The sequence below is a fragment of the Microtus oregoni genome, unplaced genomic scaffold (assembly GCF_018167655.1).
Source record: "Microtus oregoni isolate MIOR12 unplaced genomic scaffold, Mior012 000008F_ref0000371, whole genome shotgun sequence".
In the NCBI taxonomy this organism is placed as follows: domain Eukaryota; kingdom Metazoa; phylum Chordata; class Mammalia; order Rodentia; family Cricetidae; genus Microtus; species Microtus oregoni.
In genome coordinates, this window is record NW_024543067.1 from 17,177,708 (window position 1) to 17,203,539 (window position 25,832).

Consider the following 25,832-nt stretch of genomic DNA (forward strand, 5'->3'; position numbering starts at 1 on the left):
CTTTTGTTGTCTTTGCATGGAACCCCCTTGGCTTTCAGAAGTCTACAGCCATGTGCAGAGCATGCCATCTGGACCATCTACACTCTCTCTTGCCTGTGGCTGTTGGGGGACTGCATTGTCACCAGACTTGGTACCTTGCCTTTTGCATATGCAGGAAACCTATGCACGTATCTGTTGCAGCGTCTGCTTTGCAGGCACTACACTAGCGTTGGCGTGAAAGGAAAACGACCCTCTTGGATGTTGCAGGGATCTCACTCCAGAGACAGCTGAATACACAGCTTCATCCTTCTAACTTCTAATTTGCTCACGTATTAAACAAAAAAACCAATTACAACCCAGCCAAGCAGTCAGGAGGCATGCTCAGTATGAATGGAACTTTGAGGCAGATAAAGTAACTTCTTTCCTGGATTGAACGTAATGATTCCTTTTATGGTGCCCAGTGTCTCTCAGGGATCAATAAACATGTCTGTGGTTAATGTTTCACTGACTGGAGGTGAAGGGAGAGACCAGAGGAACAGAGGTAGAGGAAGTGTCTACAGCGCTCTCCAGCTCTCCTGGTGTCTACAGCTGGATGGAAGGCAACAACTTCTAGGCAGCATTTCCTCACTTACAGAAGGTAGGGTGGCTGGTCTTCGTGGCTGTGTCAGTGATCTTTTTTTTTTTTTTTTTTTTAAAGAAGGATAACTTATGTGGTGGGGTGGGGGGAACTTAAGAAGGACTGGATACATGTATTCTTCAAGGTGCAGAGCTACACCTAGAAAAGGCCCTTGATCCTACTGTCGTTAGCTTTTGGGGAGGACACAGTTTCTTTCTCTGACAGTCCCTTCTCATGACTATGAGGTGTACATGGATAGTAACAGCCATTCTTTGTAATTAGCGTCTCGATTACAAAGATTGGCTGTTAGGAAGTGGAGTTAGGATCTTAATCTCATAACTTGTAATGTCGCTCAGATGTCTTTAAAGATGGTTCTGTCGACTCGTCAGAGAAGACAAATCTAGTGTCTGATTCTTGGGACAGACGGGGATGTGGTGGGAAGGGGAGGCACGGAGGAGAAAGAAGGCTTTTAAAGAAAATTCTAGAAGAAGAATGAAAGGAAGAGAACCAGTCCTGCCACACAGTTGGAAAAGGGAGGCTGCTACTGTGTGTGTGTGAGTGTGTGTGTGGTGTGTGTGAGTGTGTGTGTGTATTCATGAGTGAGTGTGTTTGTGTGTGTGTGAGAGTGTGTGTGTGTATTCATGAGTGAGTGTGTTTTGTGTGTGCGAGTGTGTGTGTGTATTCATGAGTGAGTGTGTTTGTGTGTGTGTGAGAGTGTGTGTGTGTATTCATGAGTGAGTGTGTTTTGTGTGTGCGAGTGTGTGTGTGTATTCATGAGTGAGTGTGTTTGTGTGTGTGTGAGAGTGTGTGTGTATTCATTGTGTGTGTGTGTGAGTGTGTGTGTGTATTCATGAGTGAGTGTGTTTGTGTGTGTGTGAGAGTGTGTGTATTCATTGTGTGTGTGTGTGAGTGTGTGTGTGTATTCATGAGTGAGTGTGTCTGCGTGAGTGTGTGTGCATTTGCATGTGTTGCCTTCTGTTTCCCCTCATGGCTGATGGATTATTTGCTTGTGAGGGACTCTTGAGATGTCATGTGTCACTTGGAATCAGTCTTTGTAGTTTTGGCCATTGCCTGTGTTTCTTGATTACAGGTGACTTTATAGATATGAAACAGAGGCTCCCATAGTAGGGTGTGCCAACCAGACTGTTCAGGCTGTGCCGTCTCTGACACTTTCCTGTCTTTATTTTCCTATAAGGATGTAAGTTCAGCAAGGCATTGTTTAAAAGAAGCAAGTACACATTCAGATGACAAGAAAAACAGGCAACATGGAGGTTTTCTACAGAAATGAAAGGGATCTTTTCCGGGGAATCTACAGTTGACTGCGGGACATAGCTTTATGAGTCTTTGGGGTTGGCACGGTTGGGTTGGGCCAGTTTCATCCTTGATTGGCTAGAGCCCATGAGGCAGAGTCCTTATGCCCCCTGAACCCTGATCTTTTCCATTTAGATAACGTATAGCCTGTCTAAATGGGGGATCATGATCAGCAAATACTTAGGTAAAGTGCTTACTGCAATGGTAGACACTCCGTGAACAGCGGCTAGGTCTGGGTAACTGAGCCAGGCCAAGCTGAGGCATTACTGTTTGCTCTTTAGAAGACAAAAGCAGTAATGCCACAGAAAACAGTCTTTTTAGATGGCCACTCACTGCTGTGGTGTTGGCCACCCTTTAGCTTGTGATTCTTGTGCATGCTGGGATTATAGGAGTGCAACATCACAACCTTTCAGAAAGATCTTCCTACATTGTGCACACACACATTCACACACACACACATGTACACACACAAAGTTATGCTAAGAACATGGGATCTGACATAATTCAGATGATAAAGTGATTGGGTTCTGATAGTGCACAAAAAGGTTAGAAGTCCCTCAGCTGCTTCCCATGTAAGTCTTGAGGTTTGGAGATCGCTCAGACAAGCCCTGAAGGAAGCCACTACTGTTGAAGACGGGCCATCACGTGCACAGTAACTTCTTTCTCGTATGAAAGTCAAAGTATAACTAGTGCACTACCATCAAAGGAAGGACCGAGAAAGAAAACATGCTCCACTCTGTCTAGAGAGGTAACTCTGGAAAGCAAAGATGGGCATTGTTTTGTTCTGTTTTCATAAGGTCCACAAGTAAACATGGCATAGAGGAGGGGAAATACTTATTTGTTGGTATAAGATTGTATTCATTCAGAAATGTCTGGTGTTTAATTTATATGGGTTTAGCCTGTCTCTGGCCTAGCTATTGACTACCTAAACAAGGGACAAAAATGTAGAGAATTTTCTTGAGGACAGATATAAATGCCATTTGTAAGTTACAAGAGCCAACGGTAATGCTTACTTCGCCTTGAGATACATTAACTTAATATAATCAGATAGTCACCCAGTAGCTCAACTATTAATTGTATTACAACAGATATGTTTCATGTAAGCAATATGTAACAGATTAGGCTACACTTGGTAGTTGTTTTGGTGGTGAGAGAAAACCTTAATTTTCTTAAAAATATTCCGTAATGATGGCAATTTGAATTTTATCCAAGATATTAAGATTCAATAATTTCTTAGCACATTTAAAAGCCTATGACTTCTAGGTATGTTTTTTTCTCTGATGCCAGGGGTTATATCCAGGGCCATGTGCAGGCTAGGCAAGTGCTGCACGCAGTTCTTGAGCAGGAGGGAATAAGAATGCTAGCTCTGGGTTTTGGAAGACGTTTAGAGATGAACGTCTTCCTCCTATGCCTGCTGCCTAGTGTGTGGCATGACAAGAAGCGTGTTTCTATGCTTTGATGTGGGCATAGAAACACGCTTCTTGTCAGGCAGTGGTGGCACATGCCTTTAATCCCAGCACTTGGAAGGCACAGGCAGGTGAATCTCTGTGAATTTGAGGCCAGGCTGGTCTACAAGAGCTAGTTCCAGAACAGGCTTCAAAGCAGGAGGAGGAGGAGGAAGAAGAAGAAAAAGAGAAGGAGAAGGAAGAGGAGGAAGAGGAGGAAGAAGAAAAAGAGAAAGAAAGAGAGAGAGAAAGAAAGAAAGATGTAAATTTAAATCACTTTTGGCTTCTCCAAGGGAACTACCTATCCTCTCGTGAATTCACGTATCTCATCCCGAACCTGCTGATAAAACCATCACTGCCAATTTTGGATGCTTAAGTCCCGATTCTCATATTTAGAAACCAGCTTATCCACACTGTGAAGTTTAGTGAGATCAAAAAGCTTGTGTTTTTGTGGGGACCTGGGGTAGATGTGGTCACTCCCCTTTCTCCCTCTTTCCTCCTTTTCTTTTCCTTCAGCTCTGAACTCACCACACCGCCGATTCTGTCTCGGGAGCATGAGTCTGTAGCGTGAGGCAGCAGACCCCATTTTACACCTGGGCGCTTGATTCTAGTTGATTAAAAGCTGTGTTAATTGGGTCCCCAATTTGTCAGGGGTGCAAACCAGTCAGCTCCTACTTACTGATGTAACTGGTGCTGGTGATTTGTGAGCCAGGGCAGAAGATGGGCGTGGGTGACCTCGACATGGCTCGGTGAGCAATGGTGTGAGCCAGCTTTCCATCTGATCTTTATTCATATCTGGCCTTGCCCTAAAATTTATGCTGCTCTTTGCAATATACATTGCAGCTGTAAAATAAACGATACACAGGCTACACGGCGCTGCTCGGTCGTGCTGGTGTTATGAATCTAGTCACAACCTCTCCTGCCCACACCACCCTGTGATAAATTCATTTCGTGTCCTTCTAACCATCCATCCTTCCTTCCTCCCTCCCTCCCTCCTTTGTTTCTTTCTTTGTTTCTTTGTTTCTTTGTTTCTTTCTTGCATGGCTCATTCCTCAGAGTTGGATGAGTTATTCCAAAGTCCACTGTGTTTCCTCTTCCCCCAAAAGCCAAATGAAACAAGATGATTGACCTTATTTAAGATTTGCATAGCACTTAGCTTTTTACCAGGTGTGTGTGTGTGTGTGTGTGTGTGTGTGTTTGTATGTGTGCGCGTGCCAATGTTTGCATGTTGAGTTTCCACGGCTTTGGAAGTTGGAGACCTAGAAAGTTCCTGTCACTACCCAGAGAAGTAGAGAAACGACAAGAATGTTTCCAATGGACAGAAAGCCTTTTAGAAGTGTTAGAGACCAGCAAGAGAACTGCTCATGCGGTGCTCCTAGTGTCATCTTGGGGATGCCATGATGTGTATAGTAATGTATTAGCACTAAAAAGTCTCCTTGGAGGCCACCGTATCCTCAGATGGCAGCACCTTGTTCTGTCAAAGTTAGGAACGAGTGACTGCACCAGAATCCATGCTTCTGGAGCTCAAGTTGAAGACCTAGGTGTCTGCAGGTTTCCTTCTGAGGTCTGTGGAGGAAATTCTTCCCAGGTTACTCTCCTGGGCTTGTAGATGGTTGCTTTCATGCTCAGATGGTCTTCTTTCTTGTCCAGGAATCTATGGCCAAGCTCCCCATTTTTATAGGGACAACAGCCATCTTGGATTAGGACCCACCCTGACGTCCTCATTTTGACTTCATTTTCTATGAAGAATCTAACACGAGATCACATGTCAAGGAAGCTGGCTAAGTTAGCACTCTGATGTATGAACTTGGGAGGAAGATACACTGTTCAGAGGATCACATAGACTTGGTTAAAAATTCAGAGACTCCTGGAGTGAGGCCCAGAGGGGACTGAGGAGAGAACAACATACAAACAATGTTCTAGACAAGAACAAAATCTCTCAGATTGACACAACCTTGGCCTTGGCACGGTATAAGGTGTGTGTTAGGGTAGGGTGAGTCACGTCAGTGTAGGAAGAGGAAGAACAATCATGAAGTACAAGCAAAATCTTTTTAAATTTGTGGAAGGGCGTAGTGTATGAAAGTGATTCTCTTGGGTAGAAGAGTCCACAGTCAAGAGTGCAGGCCTGGAGATGAATGCGGCAGTGTGGTGGCCCTGGACGAGCTTCTTATAACCACTCAGACTTTAGCCTCTTGCTCTTCTCATTCCAAATGATGTGATATCTGCGTCATAGGGTTCCTCTGGGGGAAAAAAGATAATTCATATGAAAGTCTCAGAGCCGAGTGGTTTGTTTCCAGTAAGTGCCGACTGTCTTTGTGCTGTGATCCTGTGTAGTCCGAGGGGATGCCTGTGACTTCTGGGCTAAGCCGGACTGGTTCCAATTCAAGGTCAAGGTCCTGATAAGCCACCTGCTGGGCGAGGTGACAGAGGTCTTCAGTTTAAAACTCATTAAGAGCCCAGAGCCTTTGACCTTTGTCACTGCAAGTAAGCTTGGCCTTTCAGATAGTTACCATAGGAACTGTCTGAACCGGTCTTTGCACCTGAGGGAGACCCTGACAATAGCCAAATTTTCAAGCAGACATTCGGCCATCCCTTCAGAGGAGACACCACGGGGGACAGTCAACTAAGTCCTGTTCAGGTGGTCTCTCTGAGTGTCCTGTGAGTGGATGTCAGGCGGCTTCAGTGGTTTCCGGTCAGAGTCCTCATGACCCAGGGTCTGAGAGTCACCCAGTGAGTCATGTTCCTGCAAAGAGGAAATAGAGCAAGACCAGTGTGAGAGAACAAAGCTCTTGGCGTAGTTCGCTCCAATCCTCTGGGGAAGGCTTCCACTTGCAGTCCCGCTGGTCTATCTGGGGGCTACGAGGGGGCTGTTGCTTGAGGAGTGGGGCAACCAGAAAGCAGGCTGTGAGAGGAGGTGTTCAAGCCAAGGGCGTTTAAAGCTCTGACTGAGAAAGCCCAGGCTGCAGGATGGCACACCCTGTTCCAGGATTAATCCTGACTCTTCCAGCTCTCACTGGTGAGCGAGGGGCCAGAGCCAGTGCAGAAGCCTGACCCCAGCCAATCAGTCTCCAGACTCCACGCGGCTTACAACTTCAGGGCATGGAAGATTGTCCTCAGATACATCGTGACACCCCTTACAGAGATGTGGCAAGTGGTTGTTCCTCCCTCCACAGGAAACTGTCCTGGGAGTGGCACTGCCGTGTCCAAATGACGAACAGGTGTCTTTGGATCACTATCCCGGACGATGATAAGAAGTTCATTTTATTAATGTTGATTTTTTTTTGTCATTCAACTTGTATTTCTTTGAATGATTCAAGAATCCAAAAAAAAAAAAAAAATCAGTTCAGTGGAAGAGGACATATTCCAACTGTTCCTCAACCATTTATTGGAGCAAAAATTATTATTGCATTTAACAGAGAAATAACCCCTTTCATCAATAAAAAAGAATTAATGTGCTATGCCTGAAGATTAGGCTTTAAATTTCAAATTAGTGAATAGTTATTTTTATGAGAATAATATTTATTCTGAAGGCTTATAGATGAGGGCAAATTAATAGGCTTTCTGTGTTAGGGAGTGATGAATACTGTAGAACCTAACCCACATCTGTTGAGATCTCACTATATGTGTGTTATGGTACAGAGCACTCCGGGAGGTTAAAAAAGTAGCAAGATCTCTACTCCAGAGGTCTTTACTTTTTATTAGAGGCAGTATTACCATTACCAGTGAATAAAGGATAGATAAATCAATCAGTCAATACATGATAAATAAGAAGATGAGGATGTTTAGAAGGAAGAGGCCTCTGTCTAAAGATCAAGGGTGGCTTCCTGAAGGGAGGATGAGCAGGGCCCAGCTCTGCAATGGCAGACCCATGCGTCCTATCTGGCGCAGTGAAGAAGCCTGGCTGAACATCTGTCAGTACACAGTGAGCTGGACGCTGTTGGCAGAGGGAGGGTGAGAATGGAGCTCACAGAGACTTTGTTAAGCAAATCCTGCTGTTCATTGTCTGTGCCCCAGGCCTGTGGCAGGTGGGGAGGAGATCAGTGTGCAGGACACAGATCTGGGCAAAGGGCATGGGCTGCCAGGGTGTGGGGAGGGAGTGGCAGATAAGTGCAGAGAGCGGGCATAGCCTGTGAAGGCCCTGGCTGGGGAGGAATTTGAGGACTAGGACTCCACGTCTCAGCTCGGTTTCACTTGTATCAGGAAACTGTAGGTTGATAACTGGCTGTGTGCATTTTGCTCATGTTAAACAGGAAGTTAAGCTTAAGAACACACACCCCTCAGTACCCGTGAAGACCCTTTGTGTATCTACGACTTCTACACATACCAGATCCGGGCCCTTAGGTAACAGGGTGCCATGTAGGTAACCACCCGCCTCCTCCTGTACACTCCAAGCCAGCTTCTAGTACCTAAACGCACAATTGGCTTTCATTTAAGAATAATTTACTTTTTTTTTTGGTTTTTCGAGACAGGGTTTCTCTGTAGCTTTGGTGCCTGTCCCATAACTAGCTCTTGTAGACCAGGCTGGCCTTGAACTCCCAGAGATCCGCCTGCCTCTGCCTCCTGAGTGCTCTTTTAAGGTTGGCTCCCCTGTTTTCCTTTCCCCTTCCTGTTGGTCTTCTTCACTGTACCACTTCACTCTACCGCCTATACCCCTTAAATCTCTTCCTTCCTCTCTCATAATTTCCTTTCTAATTTCATGACTTGCAAATACAAATACAGAAATACAGACACACATATCACTTTCTGTTTTGTTTTCTGTCTCTATGTAGAACTCTCTCTGAAGAGCAGGTGGGCCTTGAACTCCCAGAGATCTGCCTGCATCTGCCTCCCGAGTGCTGGGATTACAGTGTGCACCACAGCCAGGCGCATTGCATTTTAATACTAGATTTTGCATATAAGGGAAAACATTCAGCATTTGCCTTCCAAGTCTGCTGTCCTTGGCTTGACATGATGGTTTCTTGTCACTCACTCATGGCAATCTTATTTTTCAGTACCACACTTTCTGTCTGGGACATCTCCCTAGCCTGAGTGCCTGGTTGGTTGTAATGCCATGGAAATCATTACATTGTCCGGCTTTGGGAATGATAAAAAACAACTTTCTTATGTGTGTAAGGCTGACACATGCCCCTGGCCACTTCTGGTATTTTTTTTTTCCCTGTGGCTAGTTGAATCTGTAGATTAGGAATTTGTGGATGTATGTATTTTCTATCTTACTATTTCTTTGTCTTTGTCTTTCCTATCATACTATTCTAGAATATGGAAGACTCTTAATTTGTTTCAATGTTTTCCCAGATCAAATAAGCAGTCCTCAATAGTTAAAGAAACACGTTGTTTGTATTTAATTATAATGAGTTTAATCTAAAATACTTGGCATGTCTACCAAATTTATTCTGTTAGAAAAGCTAAATTTTAAACAGTCAAGGAATTAAGGAATCTAAGACTCAAGAAGAATCATAATTCTAGCTTTTTCTTAAAATAGCCATAGGAACTCAGGAGAGGGTGTTTAGTTGAGATGGTGTGTGAGGACAGTGCACTGTATAAATGCCTCCACCTGTGTGGCTGTGTGTGTCTTTGCCTCTGCCGCGTCACATACACATAGAAGAAGAAACAGAAGGAAGCTCTGGAGTTTTGGAGTCTGGAGTTCACCTCTCTTGTGAGACGTCTGCCCAGGCCACTTCTGACCTAAGGGGCTTCGGGCAGATTGCTCAACTTTGAGTCCGATTTCCTCATCCTTAACATTCCGACAAGAATTCCTTATTATTTTTTATTTCATGCCTGTCATTATGTAATCATGAGGCATTTTCCACATGAGGAAACTGGGGTACGGAGCAGTGAAATTGTTTACTTATGGTTGAGATAGGGCAGCAGCCTGGGCGGCCTGGCTATATGCCACCATCTGCCCCGCTCTGGGCTGACTCAAAGGGCTTTTCAACAAGGAGGTCTGAAGGTGATGACATATGTTGTTCTTGTCTCGCAGGGCTCTGGTGAGGCTAAAATGGGATAGCATGTTCCTCTTAAGGCCATAAAGTTTTAATCATTTTTCTATGCAATTGATATTAGTAATACATAGTCAACATAGAAATCCATAAGCAGATGAACTAATCAGGCATCATCTATAATCCCGAAGTATAGCAATGAACTGGCTTGGGATTTTAGTGAAACGAATACATGCTTTGATTTCTTGTTTGTTCTTTCAAATTTTATTTATTTTGACTTTGGCCGTCTGGTATAGTCATAGGCAGTCACGCTCCCTAGCAGGCCAGGTGGGGATTTTATTTGAGTACTGGAATCAGTTCGTCATGGCACATGTCAGGTGCAAGTTAAATTTCTGTGCAATGTGAGCTTTAAGGAGGGGTGGGAAAAGAGCACGGGTTCTTCAGGAGCAATGAAGAACACAGGCTACATTAATAGTCAGAAGACCGAGGAGGCGGCTGGCGAGGTCCCGAGGGTTGCAGACAGCCTTGGCCTCCCTGCACTTGAGGCAGCTCACGCATTTGCAGCTTTGAACCGTGTATATTCTCTGACCTAGCTCTCCTGGCATTGGCTGCAGCACATCTTCTTGTTTGGGGGAACAAATAAAAATCATAAAACAAAACGTGGAGCAAAAATGGGTGAAAGAAATATGTTATGCCTATGATTTAAGACTCTCCCGTGGAGAAAGGCAATTACAGAAATGAAATCACAGAGCCCATCTGGGGCATTGGCTGGTGTATTGCTTTGGACAGGGCTAGAGAAGTTTCTGGAAGAGTGGTCATTCCACACAGTGGAGAGCTGGCCTCTTGGGATGCTCTTTTGCTAGGCTGATGACAGGATATCCCCCAAAGATTCTGAGTGTTGTATAGCTATGATTTGACAGTCTGGTAGCTAACGTCCTTTATCTCTGTTTCCCTCCCAGGAGTCCAAGAGAAGATAGCAAGATGGCCTCCACCTGGCTCCACTTCCTGTGTCTTCTCACACTTTATTTGGTAAGCACAAAGGGAGTTCTTAGGACGTTTTCTGACGTCCTTCTGCTCCACACCATGTAAAGAACAGTCATCCCTGCTTTTTTTAAAGGTAGCCTATCAAAATTAAGTCATCGTATAGAATGGGTACGATATGTTCTCACAGGCTGTGTCTAAGAAAGGGTCTACAAGCCCCATGGCTGCCCATCACTGATGGGGACACGATATCCTCACTTCTTAGAAGTCAATAAACCCTGCCATGGGCATGGCTTAGCTCAATGTTTGTGGCTTTATTGGTTTATTTTTATGACACTGAGGCCCAAACCCAGGCCCTAGTATGCAGACAAGCATCACTGAGCTACAGCCCAGAGTTTAAACCTGACACACCCTTCACCGTTGCCTCTGCCTGCAGATTGGAATGGCAGCCATGTGTCTACCAGTCTGTCACCTAGTCTTTAAACAACCGTGAAAACGAGTCACAGAAACACATCAAAAAATTATCCCCCCCGTTCTTATGTTTCTATGCGCTGTATTTTTATTTTCATAAGTGGCTCAGAGGTTCCTAGTTAAGCCTGTTTTTAGCCATGTCTTGTGCTGTTGTTATTGTCTGACAGGCTTTGGGCGTGTAACTGAAAGGAAGCCAGGCCTCAACCATTGAGCTTGGGAGACAGCAGGAGATGGTCTCTGCTTTACTCGCAAGGTCCCTGAGGTGCAGAAGTCTGTCCAAAGTTTCACTGTCTCATGAGCCACGATTTTTGGGGCACTTTTGCTTTTTTTTCTTCCATAAAAGGAAGTTTTAGATTGCTACACCTAAAATTTTGCTTCCTTTTTTCTGGCACCTCAAACCAATAAATCAAATTTTAAGACTTCAAATGCCTCCAATGGCCTATATAGTTTGAATGTTTAATGGTTTTACTCACATACATTATACATAATGTAGATGCACATTTTAACACATGTACATATGTCTTTCCAGCACTCCCCCATGCCTACTGTTTTTACATTGTGAAATAGAACCATGAGAGCTTTCCAGGACCTCCTTCAAGGTTGAGATGGGGACCACTGCTCAGTCCCCAGGAGAAGTCTCAAGGTCACACCAAACCCCGTTGTCTGACCATGTTCTTCATAGCTTTTCAAATGTCCTTTTCTACCCACATTATCATAGCGGGGCAGTAAAATATGAGCCAGCTTCAAATTCATGGCTGCCATTTGTCCATGAAATGAAATGGACTGAGTCACTTTGGGTATTAAACCTCAGTTTTCTGTCCTTTGGAATGGGTTAATCTCAGCATTTGGATCAAAGAGCAGAGCAGCCTAAGCATTGAATAGGTACCAGCCATCAGCATCATGACATTTCAACGTCCAGCACCTACGGCCACATGGACCCTGACCTTCCTGCTGAAGGAGGTCATTTTAGCTGCCTTTGCAGCCTTAGCACCTAAAGCAGAGCTGGGAGCTGGGCTGGAAATGAATCACATGTTACGAATTAGGAAGCAGCATTGAGGTCGGAGAGAGCATGACACTTGATGGTGATACTCTGAGGTGACTTGCATTTCTCCTTCGGGATGAAAACTGTCTTGTGTTTTTGCCACTTCCACCAGGCCATGCATCTCAGCTTGGCGGTGTGGTTTGTTGACTCATAATGTACACATTCATTTTGAAATCTTTATGGCCCCAATAATCATATTAATGGGAGGGAAGGCAGATTTGCTGCTCCGATACGAGGATGCGACTTTGAACCCTGGACCTGGCTCTCCTTCCCTGCAGTGTGCTAGCTGGTCTATATGTGGGAAACGGAACCCGGCCTGTGAGCTCTGTGGGCTAATGAAGTTTCCACTGGTATGGGTAATTGCAAGGCTGATTGCTTGCTGGGTGGTCTGAGTGGAGCCTCGGAGCTTGCTGGGAGAGCTGCAGGAAAAAAATGCTGCCCTTGTCTTAGACCCACCTAGGTGACAGCGGACAGCTGTGCCCTCCCTGTCCTCCTGTCTGCTTCACCTTCCCTAGTAATGGGGCTGAAGGAGACCTGAGAAGGAGGGAAAGGTTCCGAAATCTCATAGAGGAGGAGGCGGCTGAAAGTCTAGAAAATTATTGTGGAAGTTAAAAATGCTTTTAGCTGCAAATAACAGGAAGTTGGGCTTAAATAAATGGAGGGTTATTTCTCGTAGAAGCAGGAGGTCCAAGTGGTACATTCAGGGCAGGGCCAACCACACCTGGTGTATCAGAGGCGGGAGGCTTTTCTCTTTGGCTCTCTATCGTTTTAGCTGGTTTGTCTCCTCACAGCTCAGGGTGACTGCTCCAGTAGCAGATCCAAAGCCAATTGCCTCTCAGAGGACTACAGGGCAGGGCAAAAATGCCAGCCATATCTGTCCTTCCCACCAGGAAATGAACACCTAGCCTCTTCATCTCCCTCCCCACATCCCCATTCCTGTCAGGAACAGGAAGTATGGGACTCAGCTTCCATCAGGAATGCTTGACTTTCCTCTCTCTGTGGTGGGAGACAGCAGAGAGACTGGCGGTGGCTAAGGGCAGCTTGTCAGAGAAACTGCCAGAGAAGCAAAATTTAAGGCCCTTGCTTTCGTTTGCCTTTGTAAAATCAGACCAAGCTAGGACCCTGAAATTTGGTCTTGGGTATAAGACTGATTGCCTCTCTACCCACTCTACTCTGCCCCCATGTCCCTTCAGGAGCTGTAGTAAGGGACAGCGGCGATGGCCCTTTGGCCTTGGAAGATGCTCCAGGGTTTGGAATGGTGGGAATCATACCTTCAGGCCCCGCCTGCTACAGCCAGCTTCCCTCCCAACACCTTTTCACCCCCTGATGGCAATAATGCCTAGGGTTGAGAAGGCTGGTTCTAGAGTTATAGGTTCAAATCCAGCTTCTAGTTCCTCTGTGGGCACACAACTTTTCCATGCCTACATGGTTCACTGCACTACCCTTCCCCAGTAGGTCGGGTCATGGCCACTTAGCACAGACTCCCGTGAATACCAGCTGAGCAACGGTAGGCTTTCCTTACCCTCCTGGCCTGGATTCCAGTGACTCTGAAGGCTGCTAAGATTCCTGAGATCTTGGGACTTTAGAACCGTGAGGGACCACTGTTTGAAGTAAACACTTTTTGATTTTATTATTTTTAAATGAACATAAAGTTCTGGTCAATTGTGAGCTCGCTTTAAGCTTTCCTTAACACCGCAGTTCCCATTTGACTAGAATTTGCCATGCGACCCTGTGCCAAGTGACCGTTACGCTAAACTATCTAATACCCCTCCCCCTTAAAACTCAACTGTCTTTGAGATGACTACAAACTCCATTCGGGATGCTGGGACTATGGCACAAACGTTGTCAGAGAATATTAGACGTGGTGGGAGGTGTTCCAAACAGCTGGCAGAGCCGTGGGAGTGGCTCCTGGGAGGTCACAGACTTAAGTTAGGTCAAAGCGCTAAGTCCCTGCCTCTCACACCCGTGATGCACTCTGGGCTTCATTCTTGGAAGTCTCCTTGGTAACATGGGAGTTGAGATTCTTCCCCATGGGATGGCAGCTCTCCTGGTTAAATGGGAAAAGGCAACGGGAAGTTCGTGGCAGACTACTGTGACAGGGTAGGACAGTCCCCTAATGAAACCCCAGGTGACCCCCATACGCTCACAGTAAGCGCTCATTTTCTCTTTCTTTCCTAACAGGCGGGCAGCCATGGCCAAGAGGGGAAGTTCAGCGGTCCCCTGAAACCCATGACCTTCTCTATTTTTGAAGGCCAAGAATCAAACCAAATCATCTTTCAGGTAAAGCTGCGTTTGATCTTTGCCACCTCGGCTTTTCCTGCCCACAGTGGACCTTTGTTCCCAGCTCTCTGGAACATCGGGAGTAACATGGAGGCTGGCAGCGCTTATCAGCGGTGACTTTGGGAGCTGAGTTGCATAGGTGGGTGGGTAGAGCGACCTGTGAGTTGGATCCGGCATCCTCACACAGGCTTCCTTAATTGTACCTGCGGCCAGATCTTCTGTTCCTATCACAGGGAGTTGGCACTGTGGTTCTACCTCTGTCCTGAGTGGAAAAGGTACTGATTTGGGGCGGTGCTGGCCTTTTGACCAATAGGACATCTGCACAACGAGCCTGGCCCATGAGATGTTGGAAGGCGGTTCGTCACTATGCGGCCATAGCCTGGTGTGCCCCCTGTCCACCTCTTCTGCCCACAGGCTGATGTCCTGGCCTGTGGGTTGCCCGGGGCATGCTGGACCGGTTATTCATCCTTTCTGCCACAGTGGTACTTTTCATTTCGTTTTCTGTTGTGACAAATGCCCTGGCAATTCAGGCAGCAAGGGTGTGTTTGGGCTCACAGTGCAGGAGAGGACATAGCCATCATGGTACGGAAGAAGTGGAGGAGGATTGAGATCGTCACAACACATCACTCTGTAAGCAGAGAAATCAGGAAGCGGGATCAGGCTGTAAAACCTCAAAGCCTCATCCTAGGGGCCCAGTGATGCCCTTCCTCCACTGACCTCTACCTCCTGGAATTCCCCTACAGTCCTCACAATCATGAATTTGATACATGAGCCCTTGGGCAGCATTTCACTTACAAATAACAATGGTGACCAGCTAGAGGGTGGAGGGCAAATGGCTCAGGGGAGAACAGATTTTGACTCAAGGTTTCAATCCCTGGTAACTTGGCTCCATTTTCTGGACCCGTGGCAAGGTAGGGCACGGTGAAGGAAAACTGCTTGGCCTGTGGGGGAGGGAAGCACAGGCAGCAGGAAGGGTCCAGCGATGACCTGTGTACTCTAGAGGTCACCTTCCAGTGACCCATTCCTCTGAGTCCCCACTTCCCCAAATGAACTCATTGATAACTTAGTCTGCTAATGATGTTCACACCCTTACAATCAGCACCCCGAGCTGGGGACCAGGCTTTGGCACATGAACCTTTGGGGCAGGTGATTCATAGTCAAGCCATAGTCCTGAGAGGTGAGTAGGTTCCCATGGAAAGCAGCAGGGGCCAGGGAGACGGCTCAGTTGATAAAACAGAGCGCTTGCCACAGAAGCATGAGGACCTGAGTTTGGATCTTCAGCAGCCACACACAGACAAAGCCAGGTGGAGCAGCTCATCCCTACAATGCCATCACCGGAGAGATAGAGCTGGGACAATTCCTGGGGTTTGCTGGCCCAGCTAGTCTTGCCAAGTCTGTGAGTTCTAGGTTCAGAGAGAGACTCTGTCTTGAAAAATAGAGTGTAGGGGGCATAGGAAGATGGGTTTAGGGGTAAGGGCACTTGTTCTGCAAGCACGAAGACCTGGGTTTGAAATCCTAGCACCCACATAAAAAGCTGGACATGGTCACAGGTGCTTGTAACCCTAGATTGGGGGAAGAGGGAGGCAGATCCTGAGATTTCACTGACTGGCCAGCCTGCCCCAGATAGCAAGTTCTGGATCAGTGAGAGACTGTCCCAAGGCAGTAAGGCAGAGAGCAACAGGCAAAGGCACCCACTGTTCTTCCCTAGCATTCTTGTGTGTGTGCAGGGGCATGTACACTGTGCGCATACATACACACTCATGTACATGTACCACATACAACATGCATCATTGAGATAATGTGAATAGTAAGAGAGACTCCTGATATTGAACTCTTAACACACACACACACACACACACACACGAGAACACGAACACAAAACCATATACACATGCACACACACACACACACACACACCACCCGTACACACAGCATCAGATTGAGGGTTGACCTGAAGGTTGAGGGAGGAACCGAAGCTCCTCAGGTCACTGAAACACCCTGGAAGCGCATCAGAAGGTCCAGGCAGAGCCTTCTCTCTACAGATGGGCTCTGTCTTCTCTCCCCATGCAAGCATCTTTATAACGTGGGACAAACAGTAGTGACCTTGGGTGGGAACAGCTTGGCTCTTAGCCTTTCTCCAGGACACAGAGTTTTGACTCTTGTGCTATTCCGCTCTCTTTCTGCCTCCTTGTCACAGAGTCAAGAGGCCAGCTCATTTCTGACAGATCTTGAGGACACTTGACATAAACATGCTGGAATCTGGGACAGGAGCCCTTCTTGCTCCCAGAGTCCGTGTTCAACAAGCTTAAACAGCATATGGCAATTCATCAGTATCCCACACATCACAAATGGGCTTGACTAAAGTCTCTGGTCGGAAAGATCCCTCCTCTGGCTGCAAGCTGGACAGAGCTGGGGAGAAGGCAGGGGTCTGCAGCACACGGCTTCCTCATTTTCCACCCTGCCAGGGAAGGGAGCACAGGTTAGGGTCCCCTAACATCTCTACTCATTTCCTTCACCTACAGTACTCTATGATCTGATGAGACATTTGCACATTAGGCATTTTATTCATTTTTAAAATTAAGCGTAAGCAGAACGTCTATTGTACACAAAGCCCCTTTCCACACGACAGGAGCACCAAAGAGCTCCTACCCTGTGAGCTTCGTGGTCAGCAGAGGAAGTGAAACTTAAAGCCGTGCGTGGGACAATCTGATGAGAGGCTGGAGGTCAAAGGGCAGTGGAAAAAAGTGATGAGTTTAGCTTTGAAGTTGACAAACAACACAAATATTTGTCATGCACAAGTATATATATACACACACACAAGTATATATATTTGACATATATATATTCACATACATTGAATCGATTACTATATGTAATATGTATCAGTTCAAATACCATTTGCAGAATTGATTTTCAAGGTAGTGGGTGACCAGGATGGTTTCAGCATCTCTGAAGTGAGTGCTGGAGTCAGAAGGTATAGAAGGGAGTGGTCACTGGGTCAGCAGGGTTCAGATAGTAGAGATGTTTGTTGAGCAAGAAGGTGACAGGCAGCCCAGAGCTGAGCACGGAAGCTGGGGAACACGAAGCCTGCAAGCTGCTGACTCAGCATAGGTTAGATTGGCCCATCATCCTGTGTTCGTTGGAAAGATGTTCCCTACATATATTTGTGATGGTACAGGCTAACTCTGTGATCCCGATGAGCACAGGCTGAAGGGGAAGAGTGGGAGGGTCTTGGGTGACCAGTAGTCCAGTGAGGAGCAATAGGGCCCTGCTTAAGTCAGTGCAAAAATGCTGATGCTTCTCCAAATCCATCTGCTGAAACTCCGTTCCCATGCGATACCATCAAGAGGTAGTTTTCCTAATCTTTTTTTTTTGATATTTATTTGTGTTTGAGTGTGTAGATGATGTGGGGCTGATCCCTGGAAACCACACAGAGGTGGAAAGAGAGAATCAGCGCCCCAAAGCTGCTCTCTGACCCATGCAGGCATGGTGCTGCACCCGTATCCTCCATCTCATCATACAGATGCACACAAATAATAAACTTAAAGATGGGATTATTATTCAGTGGTTTTCAGTGTCACAAAGCTGTGCCTACCATCACACCGTCAAATTTCAGGACATTTCACCAGCGCCAGGAAAAGACCTTGTGCCATGAACAATCCTTCTCCAGCCCTCCCCTGCCTCAGCTCCTGAAATCATGAATTAGTTTCCAGTTTCTAGAGATTCACCTACTTGGGTCTTTTCATGTAAATGAAACCATACTACACGTGTGAAACCATACTATACATGGTCCTCTGTGCATGGTTTCTCTACATACCATAATGTTTTTAATGTTTATTCAAGTTTTAGCATATGTCTGAGCTTCACACTTGAATGGCTGAAGATTGCATGGCTATACCACAGTTTGAACATCCTCGTAACAGCTGATGAACATTTGTTAGGATCTTGCTTACAGCTGTAAAGGACAATCACTCGTGTGCAACTTTTTATGAGAACAAGTTTTCCATCTTTTGGGGAAACATCAAATTTCAGGGTTGACATTTTTCCTTTTATTAAAAGTAGATTTCCCCACCCCTCGGATAATATATCCTCTCTCTACCCTTCCAAGTTCCTCCCCACCTCCTCTCCCAGTCATCCACACCCTTCCTGTCTCTCACAGACTCTGACTTTCATTCCATTGTGTAAATGAAAATTTTTTGGTATGACTTGTATCCTTTGACATTTTTCAAGATTGTATCACCTGGCATAAGATTTACCCTGGAGAATATTCTCTACGGTTTGCTTTTGTCGGATGGAGTAAGCTGGTGTCTGTAAGCTTCAAGGCTGTCTGCGGTGTTATTCGAGGCTGTATTTCCTTGTCCATTCTCTGTTTGTTCTATAAATTATTGAAAGTGAAGTCTTGAAATTGTCGGTATGACAGTTTCGCTATCCTCACTATTTCTGTTAGCTCGGTCTCTGATGCATTTTACGGGCCGTCATCAGACATGTAAATGTTTGCCATAGCTCAGTTTTCTGCTATACTAGCTGTGTATCATTTTTCCTTTTGAACAGGATCTCATTCTGTAGCTCTGGCTATCCGTAACTCACTATGTAGCCCAGGTTAGCAAGCTCGTGGCAATCATTTTTGCCTTGACTTCACCAATGCTGAGATTATAGGTGTGAGCCGCCCTGCCTAGCTCTCCCTTTGATCTGTAACAGCAAATGCCTTCAGCTCTGTTTTGTCTGATTTCATGGCTTCACTCCGCCCTCACTTTGAAGAATTCTTTTATTGGAGCAGAACCCTTGCTCACCAATCTTCCTGTAGCATTTGGAGTGTGGACTTGACTAAGGAACTCTTTCATTTCACTGAGAAGTTCTTGTGTGTCACGTGCCCTCAATTTGTTGAGTTCTTCCTGCTGTTTCCGAGAGTTTTTGTCTTTCAAAGACTTGATCGTGGTGATCTAGGACCACACGACTTTGGTTTCAGCCTTCCAGAGTTCACTGGGTCCTTAGACATGTTTGTGGGCATCTTCTTCAAACTTGGGGAGTTTAGACATTCTGTCTTCAGACAATCTCAGGTCTTCCTTCACTCACTGCCCCCACTTGGGACTCTTACACACGCGTGTGCACTTGCTTGGTGGTGCCCTGCTGGCCTTTCCAGACATTCATTTTTGTTGATATTGTTGCTTTCTTTTTTGAAATTAAGGTAGATAATCATCCATTTTTGAGTTCTCTAGTTTTTCTACTAGGTCAAATATTCTCAGTCTCCCTCAAATTTTTATTCCTTCAAGTCCAGAATTCCTATTTTTTTTTTTTAAAACTTGTGTCAGTATTTCCTATTTGGTAAGATGTTGTTTTAATGCTTTTCCTAGTCCTCTAGAGATGACTTTCCTTGGCTCTGGATCTAAAATAGGACACTTAAGATCCGTAGTGAGTTCAATGTCACGGCTTCCCCAGGGACAGTTTTATATTTACAACACGCAGCAGTTACTTAGTTGATGCCACACAGTTGTTTGCTGCAGACTAAGTATACAATTCATGTTTAAAAATTCCAAGACAAACTTTTTATAGCATTGTTTACCGCCAAAGAACAGATTTTGAGCCTCATGTCATTTCCAGAGAGGTTATATAAATTACACTCCATCAATAATATATGTATTTCTTTATAGTCTGATACCTATGAGATATACTTAAAATTATTAATGAAGTCAGGCAACTTTTATATATTCTTAGTTTTATGTAAAATTCCTACTTTTTAGCTATCGCCCTGAAAGGAGCTACGACTACTTCATGAGTAGTGGCTGATGGCTGATCAGTCTTTCCACATCATAAGAAGTCACCGTGAGAACGGGATTGCTTTCCTTAACTTTACCTTGCATCTCCATCTTGGTCATAACTTGGAAAGAGCTAAATGACATCCTCTTGTTCCAGCAATAAGGCCGCATTAGCAGAGATGGTTTTAGATTCTGGTAACATCATAGCTCTCAGATACTCAGTGAAAAGAATCTTCACCTCAGCCACAGTTTACGGCAAGGCAACCTTTCTGCGTTATGTTGAATAGTGCGATCGTTTCCTGGGAGAAACGTGTTCTGAACGCTACGTAAGGAATGCACAGCAAGCTTTCGGCATACACCCTTGTAAAGGGCCCGGGGCTTCTTATTCAGCGTTTGTATAAATAAAATACTGAAACCAGCGACTTTCTGCAGATTCGAGAATATCTGTTCCCTCAGGGTCTAATCGGTGTTTTTCTTTTTCTCAGTTTAAAGCGAACAGTCCAGCTGCGAAGTTTGAGCTAACGGGGGAGACAGATGGTATCTTTATGATAGAAGATGGACTTCTGTATTGCACCAAAGCCCTGGACAGAGAAACCAGGGCTGTTCATCACCTCCAGGTGAGCAGAGGCCAGCGCGCTGGAACTTTAGCACCCGTGCTCCTGGAGCCCCCCAGAACCTCCTGAAGTTACGGGCAAACTGTGCAGTCCTCATATGACCTTCCTCCCTCCCTTACACCCTCCCTCTCTCCCTTCTTTCCTCCCATTCTGCCTTAAAACCAACTACAGAGGGGTGTGGCTTTTTGACTAGAGTAATCCAATTTACAGGGCCAAAGTCCTCAGATGACCTTACTCATTCAGGTCCTGGGGCTGAACCCCAGCGATAAGCCTCTGATATGCCCTAGCGCTTGGCCTGTGGCTGTGGTGTGGGATCCACACCCACAATGAAGACAGCATCAATGCTGGGCAGAGCCACTGGGGCCCCAGAATGCAAGAGGAATGGACAGTCAGGCCTACTGGAAATACCCTTCCTTCCCTTTCCCCAGAGCCTCCCAGTGGTTGTCTGAATGGCGGGATGGCAGAGAGATAACTGAAAAAGAACAAGCCGGCAGTGGTCTGTCACCTGCTACGGTTCTGTACGCTGACCACTGAAACAGCTCCGAGGAGTCATGGCACACCATTGTCTATAGCAGGATGTGCCCTGGGTCCAGGACTATCGCGGCTGGAAAGCCGCTGCGGTCCTCAGGCTGACTGAATTGATCGGACCCCTATTTTAGCAGCACACACTGTGGGCTTTTGTGGGGTCTTCTCTTCTGCAGTCACCAGACCATTGGTCCTGAGAGTGATTCTGGGCACGTGATCTGAAGCCCAGGGACACTAAGGCAGTTTTCTTTTCTTCAACAACAGCTTGCAGCCCTGGATTCTCAAGGAAACATAGTGGAGGGCCCAGTTCCCATCACCATAGAAGTCAAGGACATCAATGACAACCGACCCACATTTCTCCAGTCAAAATATGAAGGCTCGGTGAGGCAGAACTCTCGTCCAGGTAATAGACAGGAGCCTGACTATGTCTGCGTACCGATGAAAGGGCGTGATTGAAGAGTGGGGTTGTGTGACTGACAGTTGCCACTATCCCTCCTCAAGAACCTCCTGCCTTATGCCCATTCTGTGGCGATCTGAGTGTTGTGTGATTGTACCTCTTGCTCTGGACCAGAGTGCCATCCTTGGTCCTGCTGAGGCTTGTGTACAGTAGGATGGCAGAACACCCCCCACTCTACACTGTGACAATAAAAATGTCTGCAGGAGGGCTGGAGAGACGGCTCAGCGAGGGCCCCGGCTGCTCTTCAGAGGACCTGTGCTGAGTTCCAAGCCCTCCTGCTGGGTGTCTCACCATCGCCTGTAACTAGCTCCAGGGGGTCCAGTGCCTTCTGGCCTCGGTGGGCACCCACATATGTGCACACGTGCTCACCCTCCCCGCATAATAAAAACAAAGTAAATCCTCAAGAGTCTCCAGAGCTTGCCAAACGTACTGTGAGGGGCAAAAACATCCCTCTTTAGCCAACTTTCAGACGCCATACAGCCCTAGAATACCCGAGAATTGTCAGGAAGAAACAAGCTTGCTCCTCCACAGCTTGTGGGATGCTTAGGGCTGCTGTAGGTTCCTTTTCTTATGGCTGTCCCCAGCTGTGGCCTACTCCGTTTGATAGCTCCATCAACTCCTATCAGTTAACCATTTGTGTCCTCAATCTTCTCCTTTTCTCAGTCTTCAGTACCCACGAGTAACCATTCAGGGATAGCTGTGCAGTCCCCGTCCCTTGTCTCTGGGTGGCATACCAACGACTCACACATGCAAACTTTGTTACACCAGAATCTTCCAGACAGTAACATCCCTTTTATCCAAGAATCAAATCTTCTAGAGAAGTAATTTTCAAAATTTGGTGGCTCAGGACTTCTGTGTTAACTACAAGTCGGGGGGAACTCACACAAACTTTTGAACCTGTGAGTTACACCTCATGGTTTCCTGGTCCAGTGTTTAGTGGCTGCCTCTCCCGGGGTGAGTGAGGAGAGAGTGGTTTGTGGCATTTGCAAGGCTTCATGATACAAATCCTCTACCCTGGCCTTTTCCAAATTATTGGTGCTATCAATAAATGAGTTTTATAGACTTTGGGTCTAGTTAGTTTTAGTGTATGATATTTTTATTTGCACCATTTTATAAGCAAGTTTATAAAAAATTTAAAAGTAATCAGCTCAAAAATTTCTGAAAATTCAAAATTACGCTCTCACACGGTGAGTCCAGTGCAGCACTGCGTGACATCTGCCCGCACTTACTGCCTGGAAACAAAAACACTTGTTTATTAAATAATTAAAAAGAACACAGAGAGTTTAAAGAAAATGTATTTTTCAAGACAAAAATAATTTGGTGAGAAAAATGACATTGTTTGAATCTTTGCAAATTTCTTTAATGTTTGGATGAATAAAAACAATTGGGTTAATGGTGTGTTTCTACATTCATGCTGTTCCCATATGCTATTCCTGTTGAAGTCATACGTGACAAAAGTTAGCCTCATACAGATCTGTAGTTTAAGAAAAATTTTATTTCAGATATCGTGGACATTCTTTGATTTAATACTGAAACTTGAAAGTGGATGTTTCTTATAGATAATTAGCCCCATTAATAATCTATTTTGTTCTATTTTACATTAAAACCTATCAAATCATCTTGTTCTTAAATGGGTCTTTCTCACATATGATTTCTAACATCATAAACATCTTGAACTATGCCCAGGGACTCCTGTAGGCTTCTGGACCATACTCTGAGGAAACCCTACTGCAGGGAGAGGGAGCCACATGAAGATTAATGCCGCCACTCTTAGGGACTCGAGCACTTCCTCCTGTTTGATCTCTGCATCTCAGGAGGCAAAATTAGATACAGACGGTTTAGGCTTTAATTCTCTTTCTCTGTGTGTGCTTTCTCACCAGGAAAGCCTTTCATGTATGTCAACGCCACAGACCTGGATGATCCAAACACTCTCAATGGCCAGCTTTTTTATCAAATTGTCATTCAGCTTCCCTTGGTCAACAATGTCATGTTCTTTCAGATCAACAACAAAACTGGAGCAATATCGCTCACCCAAGAAGGTAAGTCAAGGCCAGCCCCTCACGAATCTCAGTCAGGGGAAGGCCTGCCACCTTCGGAGATGCATCCTTTCTTCTTCTCCTCCCCTACTTACTTTAGGATCCCAGGAACTGGATCCAGCTAAGAACTCTTTCTACAACCTGGTGGTCTCCGTGAAGGACATGGGGGGCCAAGATGAGAATTCCTTCAGTCACACCACATCTGTGGACATCACTGTGAGGGAGAACATCTGGAAAGCACCGGGACAGGTGGAGATTACCGAAAACTCAACGGAGCCGCACCCCATCAAAATCACCCAGGTAGCGTCCAGAGGACATCAACAGCTAACTGCTGACGGTGATCCATACCTTGTGGTGAACAGACCTTTCCTCACTGGCTTCTTGTTGTTTGACTAGATACATTTTACATCATGTAATTACAAAGAAAATTAAGTAGCCAAGGCCCTACATCTCTGGAGTTTATCATCACCGGCAGGAAACACACGCATACACACACACACACACACACACACACACACACACACAGTCAGAAAGGAGACTTAACTCATACTCACTTTAGAAGGAGATGTAGTGTTTTATTGTTCACATCAAGTAGTGTGAAATAGGACTGCTTTGTAGTGGGCTCTGTGGCATGTGGGAAACTCTCAGTGTGTGTTGTCAGTTAACTATGTCAGAGAAGCAGGCACTATCTACGTAAAAGGTCTTACTATAAGAGTACTTTTGTTTTTAGCCGGGCGATGGTGGCGCACACCTTTAATCCCAGCACTCGGGAGGCAGAGGCAGGCTGATCTCTGTGAGTTCTAGGCCAGCCTGGTCTACAAGAGCGAGTTCCAGGACAGGCTCCAAAGCTACAGAGAAACCCTGTCTTAAAAAAAAAGTACTTTTTTTGTTGTTTATAAAATAACTCTGGGGATTAGCAGTTATTTTTATTCCTGAAGTCTTCCAGACTTAAATATTTGTAGATATGCACCTCGTTTATGCACGTGTCTCTACAAAATGAATGAAGAGTCTAAGACAGTAGTTCTCAGCCTGTGGGTCAAGACTCCTCTGGGGGTTGGATGACCCTTTCACAGGGGGCACACATCAGATATCCTGCTTATCAGATGTTTGCATCACAGTTTATAGCAATAGCAAAATTATCATTTTGAAGTAACAACGGGAATAATTTTATGGTTGGGGGTCTCCACAACACGGGGAACCATATTGAAGGGTCACAGCACCAGGGAGGTAGAGAACCCCTGGTCTAAGGCATCTTCTATTGGTCTTAACTCATCTTAACTGTGGATTCTAGCAGCTCAGCATGCATCACGGTTTAGTCTTTGAGTACTCCAGCTGTGAAGTACGCTCTGCTTCACAAATGGATGGTACATCCAGTTAGAGTTCTAGAAGAAAACAACCCATAGATGCTTCCATGTGTTTGCAAGGATTCTTTCACGGAGGGAAGAATTCCCTTGTCTGCTTGTTTTTAAAATTAGTTTGGGTTGAAGAATTGTAAAAGTTCAACTCAGTTGTCCTAAGACATCACTGACATGCGGACAGAGTTGCCAGTGTTCTGAAGTGAGACCCAAGAAGCTGTTTGCATCCCTTCTCAGTGTGCTTGCCCGTACACCTCTTTGCTCACCGTGCACGTTGGCCACACAGGTGCAGTGGAATGATCCGGGGGCTTATTATTCCTTAGTCAACAAGGAGAAGCTGCCGCACTTCCCATTCTCCATTGACCAGGAAGGAAATATTTATGTGACTCAGCCCTTGGACCGAGAGGAAAAGGAATCAGTGAGTAAGAGGGAAAGTCTGGCAGGGGACGAGACAAATCTTACGTCTGCTCACAGTTGAGGACAAAGTTAATTGTGCACTGAAAAACCCATGCTCTAGACCCTAGAAGTTAATGGGCTCTCAGAGATTGGCTAACTTTCCCACAAGCCCAGCCCATTCCACCCCCTCCCCTCCCCCCACTTCTCATTGACAGTAACGCCAGTGGGGGTGAACGAAGTATCATCTCCTCTTCCTATTCAAGTGGACGGGGAGGAGTCTTAATTCTGCCCTTGGTATTGCAGCACCTTTTCTACGCGACTGCCAAGGACGAGAGTGGAAAACTACTTGCATACCCTGTGGAAGTTTATGTGAAAGTTGTTGACATTAATGACAACCCACCAATATGTCCGGCTACGACTGTGTTTGAAGTCCAGGAGAATGAAATAGTGGGTAAGAGACGAGAGCTGTCCATGCCCGAGGCTGTGCACCTGTCCTCAATTCTTCTGTGAGCCCTTTCTAGCCTCAGAACGTCAGGTAGCTGCTCGCTGCAGGCCACTGTTCACGGCTAGAGCAGCACAGACTCTGAAGGTATCGGGAGAGTCATGCAGGCACAATGGTTTGGAATAAGCAGGAT

General features: G+C 45.8%; 1 protein-coding gene across 1 annotated transcript in view; it reads left to right on the forward strand.

Moving 5' to 3' along the window:
• The first annotated feature begins 487 nt into the window (after nt 1-487).
• Cdh17 (cadherin 17) overlaps nt 488-25,832 on the forward strand; it is a 50,963-nt gene continuing 25,618 nt past the window's right edge. The window contains exons 1-9 of the mRNA XM_041657359.1: nt 488-616; nt 10,247-10,316; nt 13,963-14,061; nt 20,300-20,431; nt 21,218-21,356; nt 23,291-23,449; nt 23,547-23,746; nt 25,088-25,219; nt 25,501-25,648. Of these exons, the coding sequence (XP_041513293.1) occupies nt 10,269-10,316; nt 13,963-14,061; nt 20,300-20,431; nt 21,218-21,356; nt 23,291-23,449; nt 23,547-23,746; nt 25,088-25,219; nt 25,501-25,648 (1,057 nt within the window). The 5' untranslated portion in view covers nt 488-616; nt 10,247-10,268. The remainder of the gene's footprint in view (nt 617-10,246; nt 10,317-13,962; nt 14,062-20,299; nt 20,432-21,217; nt 21,357-23,290; nt 23,450-23,546; nt 23,747-25,087; nt 25,220-25,500; nt 25,649-25,832) is intronic.